Source organism: Budorcas taxicolor, chromosome 1 (genome assembly GCF_023091745.1).
Source record: "Budorcas taxicolor isolate Tak-1 chromosome 1, Takin1.1, whole genome shotgun sequence".
Classification (NCBI taxonomy): domain Eukaryota; kingdom Metazoa; phylum Chordata; class Mammalia; order Artiodactyla; family Bovidae; genus Budorcas; species Budorcas taxicolor.
In genome coordinates this window covers 182,331,880-182,350,105 of record NC_068910.1, presented here as the reverse complement: position 1 = coordinate 182,350,105, position 18,226 = coordinate 182,331,880, and the positions used below count along the sequence as shown (strand labels likewise).

Here is an 18,226-nt window from a genome sequence, read left to right as displayed (position 1 = left end):
TTAAAAATTCAAATCAAGATTATCTCTGAAAGGTAAGCCTAATATTTGGGGTTTCCTGAGTATTCCTGTCAATGGCAAATCTTGTTTTCAGTAAAACGCCTTTTGGGCTGGATTTACCATGATCTTTTTTTTTGGACGTGTGTTTATTTATTTGGCTGCATGAGGTCTTAGTTGAGACAGACGAACTCTTAATTAAAGTATGTGGTATCTAGTGCCCTAGCCAGGAATCGAACCAGGGCCCCCAGTACTGGGAGCATAGTCTCAGTCACTGGACCACCAGGGAAGTCTGGTACCATGATGTTTGTATACAGTGTTTTTGTAACGTGATACTCAGCCTGAGTTCTTCATGTGAGTGAGAAGACAGAGAGGATAAAGATCTTCACAGGTAGATTCGTCCTTGACTGCCTTTCCTCATATATAGACAGACAAAGGTACAAATAAAAGGATTTCCTCTTACAATTAGTTTTTTTTTCTGATCTTTAGTCTTAAATTAGTGCCTTATAGCATCATCACCAGTTAATTTTTCACAAACTATACTATTCTTTGAAAATAAATTTACTAGTTAATTTTAGGATTATTTTATAAGAAATCATTTTGTTTAATGTAAAGATGAGATTAGAAGAGAGTGGGTGTGGTTTTTTTTTTTTTTTGCTGTGAAGGAAAATGCAAATATTGCAAGGAAATGTGTGGTTGTTTGTGAGACTTCCTTTGCTTCCTTTGTAGCAGATATTCAAGAGAGATTCAGGACTGCTGCTGTGTTTTTCCTCCCAGACACTTGACAGCTTTGTGATAGGAAGAAGTCTTGGTTAAGGCTGAATGTGCATGGCTGCCTCTCTCCTAAGAACTATGAACTGTTGCAATGTCACCTTCAATTTGTTGGCTAAAACAGAGGTCAGACTTTCCTTTTTGAAGGAAAAACAGGGAAATAGGGCCATCAAAATAAGGAATAAAACCACCTGGTTATACATGAAAGGAGAATTCTAAGATACAAAGGCATTTTCAATTGCAGAAACTTCGATCATATTCAAAGAATGCTTCTTCAGTGACTTTTGAACATATAAAATAAGCCTTTTCCTGTTGATTTCAAAGGTGATGATTGCTTATTCATGTATTACTGAATCAAGGAATATAGAATCTCATTAGAGATAGAAAATAATGAAGAATTATTTCATTATGGTAGCTTATCACTTAGATGTGGGGCAGCTGGGAGAGAGCATAAAAGGGAGGGCCTGAAAAGAGTGCATCTATGGCCTCTCACCCATCTTATGTGGAATTCGTAAAATCCAACCTTGCTTCTTTTCCTTTGCTCCACAGTTTGGGCCCTAGTCTCTTCCACCATCCTTGGACCCACCCACATTGTTCTGTTTGTTCTCTTGCCACCTTGGAAGTAAAAGGAGGCTTAGGTTCTGATATTGTAAATCAACATAGTCAGCCTACATACATCCCTGCTTCATTGCTGGGCATTTCTGTTGTCTGTTTGCTTAGTAGTTTTCCTTAGATTTTCTTGCTGGCTTTATCAATTTGATATGGTAAAAATTGGTAATTACCTTAAAGGTACTTTTTTATTCCTTTGCCCATGAAAACCTATTTTTCTGGTTATAAGAGTAATATACGGTCACCATAAAAATTAAGATGATGTAGGATGTGAAAAGAAGAATTTGAAAATCATCCCATTTATATATATTACTTTGCAACTTCTTAACATTTGGCAATATCATAACATATCCAATATCATGGGTATCTTTTCATGTAAAAATATATGTATTCATAGCATCACTAGAAATTCTGTAATTTATTGCAGTACTGGAATTATACCATAATGTACCAATCCCTTGTGTCATTATACATTTAGGTTGCTCTTAATTTTAAAAATTATGAAATATTGGAAACAGAATAGAGTAGGGAAACAATAGAATATCCAACATACCTACTACTTAGATGCAAATAGTTTATCGTTTTTTAAAGAAAAAGTGTTACCAATACCACCGAAACATCTCTTTATCCTCCCAATTAGGTTCCCTTATCTTCCCTCTCATAGATAATCATTACCCTGAAATTTATGTGTAATTTCCCATTTAATGTTATAAAACATGTTACCATATAAATACTGTTGTGCCTGCTTTTATATGTTTCATGAGGCTTTTAAACTTGCCTTTTTCATCCTACAATGTATTTGAAATTCATGTTATTATATAGTCTTAATTCATTTCAAAGAATAGTACTTCATTTTATGACTATGCTACAATTTATTTTTTTATTCTTTTGTTGGTAGATATGTAAGATGCCAGTTTTTAGCTATTATAGTGTTGCACTGAATAGCCTTAAAATTATCTCCTTGCGTACAGTATAATTACAGGTTATTTCACACTTATCAGATCAGGGGGGAAAAAAAAAGTCTTATCAATGGATGACAAGGAAATGGGAAGCCAAGTATTCTTGTGTATGGCTGGTATATGAACTTCTGACCACTTTGGAGAGATTGATAGTATCATGCTTCTTTAAATTAGAGTTTGCCATGGTGAAATAATTTATTTTTTCCCATACTTACTGTATTTCTTATTTCATTTAATAAAGAAATCAGTGGTCATCATCTTTGAAATTAACAGAAAATCCAATACCAACACCAACACTTATTATTTTGTATTTTCTTCCTGCTTTTATCTGTATACCTGCATCACCCCTTCTTGCTATTCACCATTCTCTTTGAATACTGCATACTGAAACAATTTCAGTAGTTAGGATCTGACCATTGCTATCAGTAATTTTAAGTTCTGACCCCCTTGATCAGCCTGATAACCAGATTATATTCAACTTTCGTTAACTAGATTGTGCTCAACTATAACTGAGTTATTGTAGAAGGAAATGACTACCCACTCCAGTATTCTTGCCTGGGAAATCCCATAGAGAGAGGAGCTTGGCAGGCCACAGCCCATAGGGTCGTAAAGAGTCGGACGCGACTTAGATACTGAGCACATGACTGACTTGTGATAATGACAAATTGCAAACAGTTATGATGACATATAGGACTTCCCTGGTGGTTCAGACGGTAAAGTGTCTGTCTACAATGCGGGAGACCTGGGTTCGAGCCCTGGGTTGGGAAGATCCCCTGGAGAAGGAAATGGCAATCCATTCCAGTACTATTGCCTGGAAAATCCCATGGGCAGAGGATCCTGGCAGGCTACAGTCTATGGGGTCGCAAAAAGTCAGACACGACTGAGCGACTTCACTTCACTATGAAGACATATTACTCAGGACTCACTTTTGTTTGTAAAACTGAAGGAGAATTTCTTTGCTGTCTTTTAAGTTTTCACAGATTTACTTTCTGTATTTGTTTCTGAACTTTTTGTTATCAAAGATTTTGTTAAGAACTCTGTAATTGATTAACACATTTAAAGCTTTTATGTTCTTAGAGGATTTGCCAAGTACTACAGACTATAAAATATGAATAAATATTCCTTACTGATGTGTATTGATTATATGGCAATATAGGAGACTGTCTTAAAGGACATGTAATTACAGTGTAAACTCAATTCACTTAAAATTCCTGTTTTAAAGAAACAATTTTGTTGGATATATCAAGTCCTAAAAGTGTACCAGTCTTTTGAGCTTTTAATTTTCCACTTTGTTGATTCACCCTACGTGTGCTTCAGTCATGTCCAAGTCTGCGACTCTGTGGACTATAGCCTGCAAGCCTTCTCTGTCCATGGAGGTTCTCCAGGCAAGAATACTTACGCGGATTGCCATGTCCTCCAGGGGATTTTCCTGACCCAGGGATCAAACCTGTGTCTCAGTATGTCTCCTGAACTGGCAAGTGGATTATTTACTGCTAACTCCACCATGTAAATCCCTGTTTGTTCAGACTGAAGTGACGATTTTTAATTTTTCTTAAGAATGATAATGGTATGAGTGGGTATGCTGGTGAAACAGTATGCATGCAACCTATTACTAACTAAAAAGCATTGTCCACCAGAGGGCGCAGTGATTTTGTTTTCTAAAATGTCAAAATACAACCCCTGAGTGAAGCAGTATCTCTACATGCTGAATGAGAAGCATGTACCAGGTGGACTTTTCCTCATGGAGCTTGAGATTTATAAAATCAAAATCCTGACAAATGACTACTTCTATGTTAAGTAAAACTCAAGGCAACAATCTTTACGTTTTTATATATTATGTTGTTATTTTTAAGAATTTGATACTAGAGTTAAATCTGCCCTGGCCTGGTGGCTCAGACGGTAAAGCATCTGCCTACAGTGCGGGAGACCTGGGTTCGATCCCTGGGTCAGGAAGATCCTCTATAGAAGGAAATGGCAACCCACTCCAGTACTCTTGCCTGGAAAATCCCGTGGACAGAGGAGCGTAGTAGGCTACAGTCCATGGGGTCGCAAAGAATTGGACACGACTGAGCGACTTCACTTCACTTCACTTTAAGTCTTAAAAGATAGGTTCTGAAAAGAGAAGAAATATAGCTTAGTAGCAGCATGTCAAAAGTTTGTTGAAAGGACTGTAATGTGTTTGTCAGAAACCTAATTTGGTTTTATGGCGCATCAATTGACATATAGTATCTAGAAAAGGTTAAAGTGTGATAGTTCCTGTCTGTTGTTGTATTGGTCAGATCACTTATAGTAGTATATTTAGGTCTGGGCACCAGACTGAACTATAGTAAAGTTTAAGAACCAAGTCAAACATCACCTTTTCTGTTACTGCCTCACATAGAATAATTTTCTCTCATCTGTGCATTTGTACTTCATGTTGTTTTTATTTTGTTTTATCTTATTGAACTCAAAGTAATGTGTAATGGTTAAGGGGTGTTTTACTACCTAAGAGGAGAGTAATGTCCAGCAATTTGTGAAAAGGGAATTAAATGTACCTTGTATGTGAAAGTTACTGGTAGATTTTAGAAGAATGGTCTAACAAAGCATTAGAGAAAATAGCAGTGGATCTTTTTAACATCCTGGAAACAAATTAATCTGTCACACATTAGGAAAATGTTAGCTGATAAAGTCTGATTGATCAGTGTGACTCTTTTTGTCTGTGTTTGAATGTAGTAACAGTTATGACAGGTTCCATTGACATCTCTATCATTTGAAATGGTTGTATTAAATTTTGGAATCAACCTTAACTGCCTTTTAAACGAACAATTTGTTCATTTTTGTAAATGTGCATTTCTCTTCTTATTGCCCATTTTGTTCTTCACCTTTTTTTTTTTTTTTCCTGTCCAGCAGGGGGACAATGGCAGAGTGGTTGAGAATGTAGGGTCTAGACCCAGACTTCCTGGGATTACATGCCTGCTCTGTGTAACCTTAGACAAGTTACCTAACTCTTTTGAGACTCAGTTTCCTCCTCTTTACAATAGGGATATAACAATAGGAGTTATCCCATAGGGTTATTGCAAAGATTAAATGAATTAGGGCATGTAAAGGGCATAGTGCCTGACACACAGTGCTTGGTGCCATGGCTCAACAAATGTTAACTGCCTGCTATTACTGCAGTTATTGATTATTAATAACTTCAGGTATTCACTAACAAAACAGCTCACTACTTTTTTTCTTCATGCTTTTACTTTTATATTTTTACAAAGGGAATGATGCTCTGTTCCCTTGCTTTCAGCATTTTTGTTGACATTTATCTTTGCATATACTATCCTTACCCTAGGTCAAGAAGATTCCCTGGAGGAGGGCATGGCAACCCACTCCAGTATTCTTGCCTGAAAAATCCCATGGACAGAGGAACCTGTTGGACTACAGTCCATAGGGTCGCAAAGAGCTAGACATGACTAAAGATACTGAGCACACACACATACTCTTCTTAATTTCATTCATTGTATAGTTGCCATTCAGTTCAAACTGAGGGGAGGAAAGTCCAAGGCTTTTCAGCCTGAAACAGTCTTTTAAATAAAACCATCTTTTAAAATTATCTGTCTCTTTTTGACTTCATTAACAGTGTAATTTATCAAGCAAAGTAATTCTCTCATAACACTTACCCTGCAGTTTCACAGTTCTAAGTACTTTGGAAGTGGTAAAACAAAATTATATTCAGTATGATTTTTAAGTTTAGGTTATTTGAAAATTCCAGTTAAAACATGATAACCCAGACCACTTTGGAAAAATGAATTGCTTGGTGGTATTTACTAGAGCTTGAAACTCTGTGATCCAGCTTGATATCCTATGGTTCTTTGTACATAAACATCATGCACATGTGTTCATGGAAACACTTGCACTGGAAGGTTTATAACAGCACTGTTTGTAATAGTGCCTACTATAAATTACCCAAATGCTCATCAGAAGAATACATTTTGGTATATTCACACCGTGTAATACTATAGAGAAATGAAGATGTAAGATCTGCCAAATACATCTTAACAGTATGGTTGCTGAAGAGCAGGGATGAGTCTGAGAAATACAGTACTGAGAGAGAGACGTCTAAAAGAGAATCTGCTATATGTCTGATTCTGTTTATGTTAAGTAGAAAATTAGGCAAAATCTGATCTAAGCTCTTCAAAGTCCATGTAGTGACATTGCTGATTGGATGGGGGGTGGGGGGTGGTAGTGACTGACAGGGATGATGAAGGGAGCTCCTGGAGGGGTGTTAATATCTATCTCCTGATACAGGTATGTTCAGTTTGAGAACACTCATCAAGCTGAAAAACCATCTTTTGTGCACTCTGCTTCATGTATTGCCATAAAAGCTTTTTAAAAAATCCATAAATATGTATACCACAAACCTATTCTGTTATGCATTTGGTAATACTGAGGTGCCAGTCTGAAAGCACTATTTTTGTTTCATCATCAGAGAATTACAGCAACAATGGTAAGAAAGATGGGCATCCTCTCTAAGTCTCCTCGACATTGGTAGTTTTCTTGGGCTTCCTACACATTGGTGTAAACTGCCCGATCAGTAAATAGGGATAAGGAGGATCCTTGATTGCAGAGCAAGCATCCTTTTAATAAAAAGGAATTGGCTGTGGAGGGAAACTTGAGGCATGTGGACCTGGAATAAGGCAGCACCTTCTTGGCCACTCTTTAAGGGACTAGAGAGTTCTCCTAAATTAATTGGCAAAATCCATTACACTGCCTTGTAGACTTTGTGGATGAAACAAAATAAATTTTCACTGTTTTAAGTGACATATCTGGGGGAAGGATAGGAACTGGTAGGCTATTTTTATCAAGTTACTGTTTTTAGCATAGTCTACAGGAAAAATAATATTTAATAATTTTAAGACTGTTTTGGGGAATTCCCTGGTGGCCCAATGTGTGTTTCACTGCCAGGTATTCTGGTTTGATCCTTGGTTAGGAAACTAAGACCCCATGAGCCATGTGCCCGCCCCCCGCCCCCCAAAACAAAACAAAACAAAAACCTGTTTCTTTTCTTTTTTAGGCTTCAGTTTCCATTAATGCAAATAGATTTTTTTTTTAAATTTTTAGCTTATGTGTATTTAAGTTTTGTAAGTTTTCTTATGTCTGAAAATAATGCATAATAATAATATATACACAATAATACGTACACAAAGTAATACATAACAGATTCATCAATACAGAAATGATTAAAAAGCAAAAGCCTTTTCCTGGTTCCGCTTGTAGACCTTTTTGTGTTCTATACATATTATACATTTATTGATTCTAAAGTGAAGTTGCTCAGTCATTTCCAACTCTTTGCGAACCCATGGACTTTAGCCTGCCAGGCTCCTCCATCCATGGAATTTTCCAGGCAAGGATACCAGAGTGGGTTGCCATTTCCTTCTCTAGGGGATCTTCCCGACCCAGGGATTGAACCCGGGTCTTCCGCACTGCAGGAAGACTCTTTACTATGTGGGTCACCAGGGAAGCCCCATGTTGATTGTGCACTCATATTGATTCTAAGATTCTAAGCCCTATATTGATTCCAAGATGCCCTTTATTAACCCATGTTTTAACTTATCTGAAATTGGGATGTGTCTTTTCACTTGTTATCCGCTAGATGGCGATCATGATGGAGTTGTCCTCCCAGGAAATTTGGTCATAGCTGTTCATATTGTCTTCACTTCAGTTGAGTTATATACCCTGTTGCTGCCACATGGCTTGAGTTTAATTGCTGTTATAAGCGTCTTGAAAAGAACTGCGCTATGTGATTTGGCTGTAAGGCATAAAGTTAGTTTGTGTACAGAAAGACACAGGAAAGGCAGCAGGGAGCAAATTTAATATGAATAAAGTAAATATTCTTTGTTGGGAGGATAACCACATTTCTATTTCCTTGCAAAGTAAAAATCAAGCGCTTTATGGAGTCAAGAGAGGGAGTTATTCTTTGAGTAAGTGAAGGTATGCTGTATTTTATTCCTGAAGCATGTGCAAAAACATTTTTTCTATCACAAGCCAGGCAATTCATTTAAGGCAGGAGAAGTTACCAAATCCTGTAGAATAGATGGTTGATGCGACCAGTTCATGTACCATACAGGACTGTTTTAAGACACTGTGTCATCGCCTTAATTACTCAGTTCAGTTCAGTTCAGTCGCTCAGTCGTGTCCGACTCTGAGGCCCCATGGACTGCAGCACGCCAGGCCTCCCTGTCCATCGCCAACCCCCAGAGCCTACTCAAACTCATGTCCGTTGCATCAGTGATGCCATCCAACTATCTAATCCTCTGTTGTCCCTTGTCCTCCTGCCTTCAATCTTTCTCAGCATCAGGGTCTTTTCAAATGAATCAGTTCTTGGCATCAGGTGGCCGAAGTATTGGAGTTTCAGCTTCGGCATCAGTCCTTCCAATGAATATTCAGGACTGATTTCCTTTAGGATGGACTAGTTGGATCTCCTTGCAGTCCAAGGGACTCTAAAGAGTCTTCTCCAACACCACGATTCAAAAGCATCAATTCTTCAGCGCTCAGCTTTCTTTATGGTCCAACTCTCACATCCATACATGACTACTAGAAAAACCATAGCTTTGACTAGATGGACCTTTGTTGATAAAGTTATAGAATTACTCATTTCTTATAAATGAATTTGAAGACTTTGATAATATCTTTATGTGTTTATTCAGTGTTTTATATCTGCTGATTTTGGTTTTTCTGTTTTAAACTATTAATATAACATTTTATATTAATGCATTTCAGATGTCAAACCATCCTGTATTTTTGGGAGAGCAACTTGCTGTTTTGTTTTTTTTTTAATTGGTAGTTATTTTGTGAATGCCTTTTCAGTTTAATATGTATAGATTTACCTTATTCCTTTTAGTGATTCTATTATTTTCCACTGAAAGAGTATATTATAATTTCTTAAATGGCTGCCATATTGATGAACATGATTTCTGGTTAAAAGCAATGTAAGAGGGAACATCTTTCTACATATACCTTTATATACCCAGTCTAGTGATTCTATAGAATAAGTTCCCAGAAATAATGTACATTTTCATTGTTTGATGAAAGAAAATCAGTAGTTACTTTTTAAAAAGTATTCACTTGATTTAGAAATGGGAATCATTGTTGGAAAATATATCAACATGCTAACAGTGGTTGTCTCTGGGGTGATGGACTTCTGTGTGATTTTTTATTTTTTTTAGTTTAATAGTAAAAATGGAATGAAAAAAATGCTTAGGAAACCAAATACTACTTTAGTAGTTCTGGGACTGTGAGCACTGTGCAGGTAGAAACTGTTGTAGTTGCCAGATAATTCATCTAGTGTAATGCAAAACATGGGGAGCAAATTCAAAAGGTGTTTATAGAAGTAAGTTGAATTCCTTTTTTAATTTTTAGTTTAACAGAGAGAAAACTTACTGCTAATTCTTTTTTTAGGGTTTTTTGATTAACTCAAAACCAGAGAATGCCTGTGAACCCATAGTGCCTCCGCCAGTAAGAGATAATTCATCTGGCACTTTCATCGTGTTAATTAGAAGACTTGATTGTAATTTTGATGAAAAGGTAATGTTTCCGTTTTCATTTTTTGGTTACTGTTTGTTTAGCTAGCTAGTTTAAATTCTCTCTTGTTTCAGAAAGGATTTAAGAAAGTTTACACAATTCATTCAGATTAAATAAAGGAGTAAGGGCAGAAAGAAAATGAGGAGACAATGAAAAGAAAGACAAGAATGAGTTTACTTACCTCTTATTCATTTGCTATAAAATTTAAGCTTTTAGCTGCCAGTACAAAGAGGAAAACACCATCAGTTTTATGATTCAGTTTTACCTAATTACTATTGGTTCTAAGACTTTTCACGTGGTTATTAGGCATCTTGAACTGTGATTTAATAGTGGTCTTGCTTGATCTAACCTAGGAATGGAAATGTTAGTCTTTAGTTTTATGTCTTCACCCTCCAGTATGATTACAACATCTGTATCTATATCTTTGTTGATGCTGGGATTCTCTTATAATAAGCTGACTGTCACATGTATAAAGTTTGTCTCCATGAAGTGGGTTACGCTGGCATTTCAAATAGTTAAAACAAAGTTTGCTGTAGGACTTCCCTCACTATCATCAATTTAGCTCTAAAGATGTCAGATTTTAAGGTTTGTTTTTTGTTTATTTTTTGTTGTTGTTGTTTTTTAATACTGTCTTTAAAAATTTGTTCTCAGATTGTCTCCTTGTCAGGAGAGCCAGATTGAAGCCTGTTACTTTTATTGAACTATCTCAAACCTGAGTGTCTTACATGTATCTTAGAGAACAGATGTGGGATATCATTTCATGTACTTTCCATGTTTGATATTAGATGATTTATCTGTTAAGTAAGAAAGGCTTCTCCAACTCCTGCTGTGCCTGCCTTTTTGTCTCTGCTCCTTTAATTTCATGAAAGAAATTACACCTCCATAATAAACTTTTTAAATAAAATAATAACTGTAAAGGAGTTTGAAAATGTAGAGCACTTTGTAAATAATAAATGTTTTTGTATTGTATATTAGTTCCAAATTTAAACTCTGAATTGCCTTTAAATGGGAAATAGAGCTTGAAGTCAAATGTATTAGATTTACTTCTCTTTCTAATTGTTATGCTTTTATAGTAGTTTGAATTTAAACCGTTTTAAGATTTGATCTAGAACTAAATTATAATAATTACAGATTGTTCCAACAAAATGAAATATTATTATAATATTTGATAATTTCATGCCACTAAGAAATGAAAAGTAAGCTAATTCTGCTGATTTCAAGATTTATTGCATCATTAAGGTATGTAATGTTTGTCTTAGTCCAGTCTTTGGTAATTTGAAACTGCAATACCTTTTATTTTTTAATGTAACTTTCTTTTTAGGTGGGGACGGGAGGTGTTGCACTACAACATTTAGGGAAATACTGTCATTAAGTAATTATTTTTAGGGTAAAACCCAACTCAGGAATGGATAGGAGGGCTTGTTAGTCCTCAGCTCCCTTCAGTGGATCCTCATCACATACATGTCTGAGTATTTCTAATGGAATTTCCTGGTTTAGCTAATATTCCAGCTCATCACTTTCCGCTTCCTGTCTTGAATTTTGTGCTGTAGTCATATCACCTACTGAAATCTCTCAACTTGCTGTGTTTTTGTGCCTTCACACATACTATTTCCTGTGTCCAAGATCTCTAAGATGACCTTTATCACCTATATTTCTGGCCATTTAAGTGCTGAGACCGTTACCTCTTCTGGAAGCCTTACTTTTCTTTCTCCTCTCCCTCGGACAGAACAAACCATTCCAGCTCAAATCTCTTTATCACATTGTTGTTTTCTATTATATATATTTCACTTATATGCAGGCTTACTATGTTTAGAGTTCATGTTTTAACTATATTTAAATATCTAATTGGAGAAGGCAATGGCACCCCACTCCAGTACTTTTGCATGGAGAATCCCGTGGACGGAGGAGCCTGGTAGGCTGCAGTCCATGGGGTTGTGAAGAGTCGGACACGACTGAGCGACTTCACTTTCACTTTTCGCTTTCATGCATTGGAGAAAGAAATGGCAACCCACTCCAGTGTTCTTGCCTGGAGAATTCCAGGGATGGCGAAGCCTGGTGGGCTGCCGTCTATGGGGTCGCACAGAGTCGGACATGACTGAAGCGACTTAGCAGCAGCAGCAGCAGCAGCAAGTATCTAATTTGTATTATAGTGCATAGTAGGAGAGCAATGAAAGTTTGTTAAATCAATCTATGTAGTATAGTAAGTCTTCTGCTTGTGTGTATAATGTATTCTTTAAAAGCACTTGCATATAAAGTATATGTAAAAACGTTTTAATTGAGGATTCTAATCTTAGAAAACATTAAAATCTTATTATATAACTCATTGTGTAGACATAGTCTTAATGGATAAAGTTCTATTCTATACATATTCTTTAACTTTGTTAATTTTCCTTCACAAATATACAACAGAATCTATTATAGACATTTAAAGTGAAAGATTTCATACTCATATTATTTCTAATAATTTCTTTCAGTTATATTAAATTTACAAGACATTAATTTACTGAGGGAGACATATTGGTTGTATTCAAGATCTGGAAGCAGACTGCATACATTTGAATCACATCTTTATCATTTATAGTAGTGTGATCTTAGACAAGTTATTTTTATCTCTGTGTGCCTCAATTTCTCTATCTGTAAAACAAATTAGAAATGTTCCTAATATCATAGCATTGTTATAAGGATCAAATGAAATAATCAGTGTTGAATGCTTGTCAGACAGTGCCTTGCACACAGTAACTAGGCAGTAGTTATTAACCATCAATGTTTTATTGATTTTTTCATTATTGGTATAAAATAGAATAAGGATAAAGATGGCAAAGGTGCTGACTGTACTAAGCCGAGAGGTCCTGTAATCTACTGTCTGCAAGCTGGATAACTAGGAAAACCAGTGGTGTAATTCAGTTAGGGTCTGAAAGCCAGAGAACCAGGGGATCTGATGGTATAATCCTAGAGTCCAGAGACCCAAGAACTAAGAGCTCTGAAGTTTAAGGGCAGGAGAATGTGGATGTCAAGAACAGAGAGAGGGAATTCACCCTTCCCTTCATCTTTTGTTCTGTTTGGAACCTCTAGGAATTTGGTGATGCCTATTCACATTGTTGAGGGTGGATCTTCTTTACTCAGTCTACTGAATGAAATGACAAACAATTCAAAAACCCCCTCACAGATACCTGCCTAAATATTTTACCAGCTGTCTGGACATCTCTTAGCCCAGTCAAATTAACACCTGAATTCAGTTCTCACCTTTCAGAAACTAATCATTGGCTGATAAGTCACACTGTGATACAGTAATTCATGTCAACTGATGTGTAAAATTTTTAATTTGGCTTATAAAGGACAGTGTTGTCATGTCAGTGTATAATGTATACAAAATAAGTTTCATAAATACAAGCTTATGAATTACAGATCATCTGTCAAGGTAGGGTGAGTGGATAAAGTCATCATGATTACTGGGAAAACAACTGGAATCTCATTCCAAAGAAAATTTCTTTTCTAATGGTGATCACTGGTGCACAGGCTATTAGCTTTATTAGCTATAATCTTCAGATCAGAAATCCATGACTGTACTTTTTTGACTTCCAAGTTGGTGATTAAGTTTTGTAGTAGCTATGTTACAGAAACCAGTTATTTACAATTTATGTATGATACTTCTCTTCTGAATTGCAAATAAATAGCTCTTTGTGGATACTCAATAGTGGTTCATTCATGTGTAGCCACAATTTTTATGAATAAATTGACTTAAGAAAATAGAAAAAGAGCTCATTTTCTTATTCCTGATGTAGCATGCTAGGACTGAATACTGACAAAAGCTTAATTCAGCACCATACTGTATGCCACAGTATATTGAGAATAGTTACAAGGTGTTTTTTTTTGCTATGCCTCCTATCCAAAGTGAAACCCAAATTATCTCAGACAAATGAGAGTTGGCATCATCTTACAGAGCTTTCTTTGGTGAAACGAGCCCTTTCCATTGTAGATAGCAAAAGAGAAAAGAAGTAAAAAATAAAATTCTCTCAAGATTGTTCAAATGATTAGGGTATTTCAAGGTTTACTTATTATAAATCTTTAGACTTTTTTTGAAGAAGAACATTATGCTATAATTAAAGAAACCTGAACTTCTCTTATTCTCTCTTAAAAGTAAACGAGTAAAAGCTCTGTTACAATAAAGAAGATGACAGATTTTCTACACAAACTATCTCAAGTGGTTTGTGACTCAAGGTAGCTAATAAGATGCTGAAATGCAATTAACAGTTTTTGGAAGGTAGAAAATTGAATTGTTTGTAACATTTTAAAATAGAGTACTGTTTTAATTTTTTTTTTTTTAATCTTTTGTCAAGAGAAGCACATTTGAGCCTTTTAGTCTTCTTGCCCTGGAGAGATAACAGCAGAACCCATACTCAGAATTAGTATTTGGATATGTGGAATGTCCAGAAGGCCAGTAATAACTATTGATTACATGCCACCTGCTTAATCTGAAAACAGTCACTTTTTCTTACACTGACAAAAACTGTTATCTTCTGAAAAATACAGCACTTTAGAGGAAAAGCAGAACAATGTTATTTTGTTTATCTTTGTGCACTTGTGCTTCACTGTGACAAAATATAATTGTTTGGAAATGTTAGTTTTTGGTGAGTGTTTGAAATTAGGAAAACATTTCTGGCTTTCTGGTAAATACATTAAGGCTTTATTAAATCTTCTAGTTAGAACAATGACTTCATAGCATTCTGAGGCAGAGGGTTCTCAAAAGACTTGAATTGGCATCCCAGTGGGAAATAACATTTAAAAATTTTTGTAAAAATACTTGGTTATTTCAAGAACATTAAAATAATCACTTAAAAATAGAACTTTTCTAAACTACACAAATTTCTGTGTTTATAGTCAAAAAATCATTAGTTGCCAAAAATCTGTTACCATTGCAGTCTAAAATGTTTCTACCTTGTGGTTTTAATGCTAAGTCAACTTCTTCAAATAGTCAATTTGCTTTATTTCAACTGAATTCAAGGGAAGCTTGGTAAACAGAAATGGTGTAGTCCATGTACTTCTGTTGAATCTTATTACTGCTTAATGCTCTAGTGATTATTTTCGAAAAATGTAGCTAGCTGCAGGAGGCTGAAAGGACTTAGATATTGTTCCCTCCATATTTCAGGGAGGGGATTCATTAGATGGAGTTACATTTGGATTGTAGATGAATACAATCCAAGGAATACGTTGGTACTCATTTTCTGTTGGAATGTGACTTTGACAAAACCTAACTGGGGCACAAACCCCTACTTGACCTGACTTCTGTCTCTGTCTAAAGTCAAGTCACATCTGTACTTTGCCTGTCCCCTTACCTTAACCATGAAGAATTTACAAGTCCCAGGAGGTACTGAGCAGTCTCTTCCCCTCTGTCTTGGTTTCTGCTGTGTCCTTCATTTGAGTATCTCCCCTCGCTTGTCTACCTGGCTTGTTTTAGGTCTCAGATGAAGTTTCATCTCCTATCTGAAACCTTCCCTAATCTTCAAGGCAGAGCAGATCACTTCTTTTATATATTGCTTATTTAATCCTCTGTGAGGGAAAAGATCATGTTTTTCTTTCTACAACTCAAATTCCTAATACATTGTGTGGCACTTGGTAGATGATTAATAAATATTTGCTGAATTTAGAATATTTAGAAAATCCTAATGGCTTAAAATTAAATTTAAGTAGATTAGGGAATAAACAGTATTATTGGAACATTCTGTTGGCTTCATTTTCATTTCACTTAATGTTCTTGGAATGCCCTTGGAAGTATTTCTAAATCTAGATAGTCATGTATCCCACAATTTTCTCTGGGTCTAAATATTTTATGATAATTAAAAAATTAACATAAACATTTTTTAGTTATTTGTGTGATCTTATTATAGTAATAAATAATAAAATTTTTGAAGTGAAATTCTGTCATCTTACAAAATAGGCATCTAGTTTTTCTTTCTAAGCTTACCTTTCATTCTCCTCTCTCAGGCCTCCAGGCTGATACAGTATATGGTATTCTCAGAATTGCACTTTTATTTCAGTAGTACTAAGCAAGTAGATATGAACTTAAATAGAAGTTAAAGTCATATATTAAAGTCATCTATAATATCATTTTTAAATTTTCTAACTCTTTTTTATATTTCTATAAAGTAACCTATAATGTTTGTTGCTAATCTACTTTGGAATCCTGTATAAAAGATTTCACTAAAGAAACATGTTAAATAATACTCAGTAGATGGAAGCGTTTCTACCCATATAGGATTCAGATAGCTCTGTGCTACTAGTGCATTAATGTATTCATTTCTTTCTTTCTTCCACCCTTTGGTAAAAATATCTATGTTAATAATTAGGTTCCTTTATATACAAATTCATTCAGTATTAAAACAGTGAAACAAATTCTCTTCTTTTACAAGGAAAGTAATATTTAATGAAAGAAAAAGCTGAAAAACAGTAAATTACATGTACTTTACCCTAACCTAGTGAAAACATATAATGCCAGTTAACTTCTTGGCTCAGAGGTTAAAGTGTCTGCCTGCAGTGCGGGAGACCTGGGTTTGATCCCTGGGTTGGGAAGATCCCCTGGAGAAGGAAATGGTAACCCACTCCAGTGTTCTTGCCTGGAGAATCCCGTGGACAGAGGAGCCTGGTGGGCTACAGTCCACTGGGTTGCAGAGTCGGACACGACTGAGCGACTTCACTCACTCACTCAATACACATTCTTTTATTGAAAGAATAGTTGATTTACAATATTACATTGGTTTCAGGTATACAACACAGTAATTCAAAACTTTTAAGAATTATACTCCCATTTAATATTATAAAATATTAGCTTTGTTTCCCTGTGCTGTACAATATATCTTCGTTGCTTGCCTATTTTAATCCCGTATCCCTATGTTGCCCCTTCCCTCTCTCCAATGGTGACTACTAATTCTATTTGTGAATCTGTGTCTGTTGACATTTTGTTATATGCATTCGTTTCATTGTTTAGATTCCACACATAAGTGATAAAGTATTTGTCTTGTTCTGAGTTATTTCACTAGCATTACACTCGTAGGACCATCCATGTTTTAGCAAATAGGACAGTTTCATTATTTTTTCATTTTTAGTTGTATACTGCCTCTTCTTTAGCCGTTCATCTATTGATGGACATATTAGGTTGCTTCCATACCTTGGCTATTGTAAATAATTCTGCTGCAAACATTGGGATGCATGTATTTTTTCAAATTAGTGTTTTCATTTTCTTCAGATAAGTCCCAGGAATGGGATTATTGGATCATATGGTAATTCTATTTATAGTTTTTTGATGAGCTTCCATAGTGTTCTCCATAGTGGCTGAACCAATTTACATTCCCACCAACAGTGTATGAGGGTTCCCTTTTCTCTACATCATTGACAACATTTGTTACTTGTAAACTTTTTGATGATAGCCATTCTAACAAAAGGGGCTTCCCTGGTAACTCAGCTGGTAAAGAATCTGCCGTTAATGCAGGAGACCTGGGTTCAATCCCTGGGTTGGGAAGATTCCCCTGGAGAAGGGAACGGCTACTCACTACGGTATTCTGGCCTGGAGAATTCACTATACAGTCCATGGGGTCACAAAGAGTTGGACATGAGCGACTTTCATGTTCACCTTTCATTCTGAGAAACATTAGGTGATATCTCAATGTGGTTTTTATTTGCATTTCCCTCATAACTAGCTATTATGAGGGAAATAGAGCATAATTGAGCATCTTTTCATGTACCTGTTAGCCATTTGTATGTCTTCTTTGGAAAAATGTCTATTCAGGTCTTCTGCCCAATTTTCAGTTGGGTTCTTCTTTTTTGATACTGAATTGTATGCACTGTTTATATGCTTGAGATATTGACCCCCTATTGATCATATCATTTGCAAATATTTTCTCCCACTCAGTGGGTTATCTTTTTGTTTTAGCAGTGATTTCCTTTGCTATGCAAAAACCTTAAATTTAATTCAGTCCCATTGGTTTATTTTTGCTTTTTATTTCTTTCGTCTTAGGAGGCAAATCCAAAACACCATTGATCTGATTTATGTCAAAGAATATTCTGCTTGTGTTCTCTTCTAGGAGTTTTATGATTTCAGGTTTTAAATCTAGGTCTCAAATCCTTTTTGAGTTTATTTTAGTATATGGTATGAGGGGATGTTCTAATCTCATTGTTTTATATGTAGCTGTCAAATTTTCCCAGCACCAGTTATTTATGAGACTATCTTTTCTCCATTGTATATTCTTACCTCCTTTGTCATAGATTTCACACATATTGTTTCCTTTAAAATAAAGTTATTCGGATTATTCAGGTACACATTAAATGAAGAATGTCTAGTTAAGGAAGATGGA

The 18,226-nt window shown here is 35.6% G+C and overlaps 1 protein-coding gene across 1 annotated transcript in view; it reads left to right on the top strand.

Annotated features, from left to right (window-relative positions):
- RNF13 (ring finger protein 13) overlaps positions 1 to 18,226 on the top strand; it is a 122,739-nt gene that overhangs the window by 35,822 nt on the left and 68,691 nt on the right. The window contains exon 4 of the mRNA XM_052638958.1: positions 9,759 to 9,884. Within this exon, the coding sequence (XP_052494918.1) occupies positions 9,759 to 9,884 (126 nt within the window). The remainder of the gene's footprint in view (positions 1 to 9,758; positions 9,885 to 18,226) is intronic.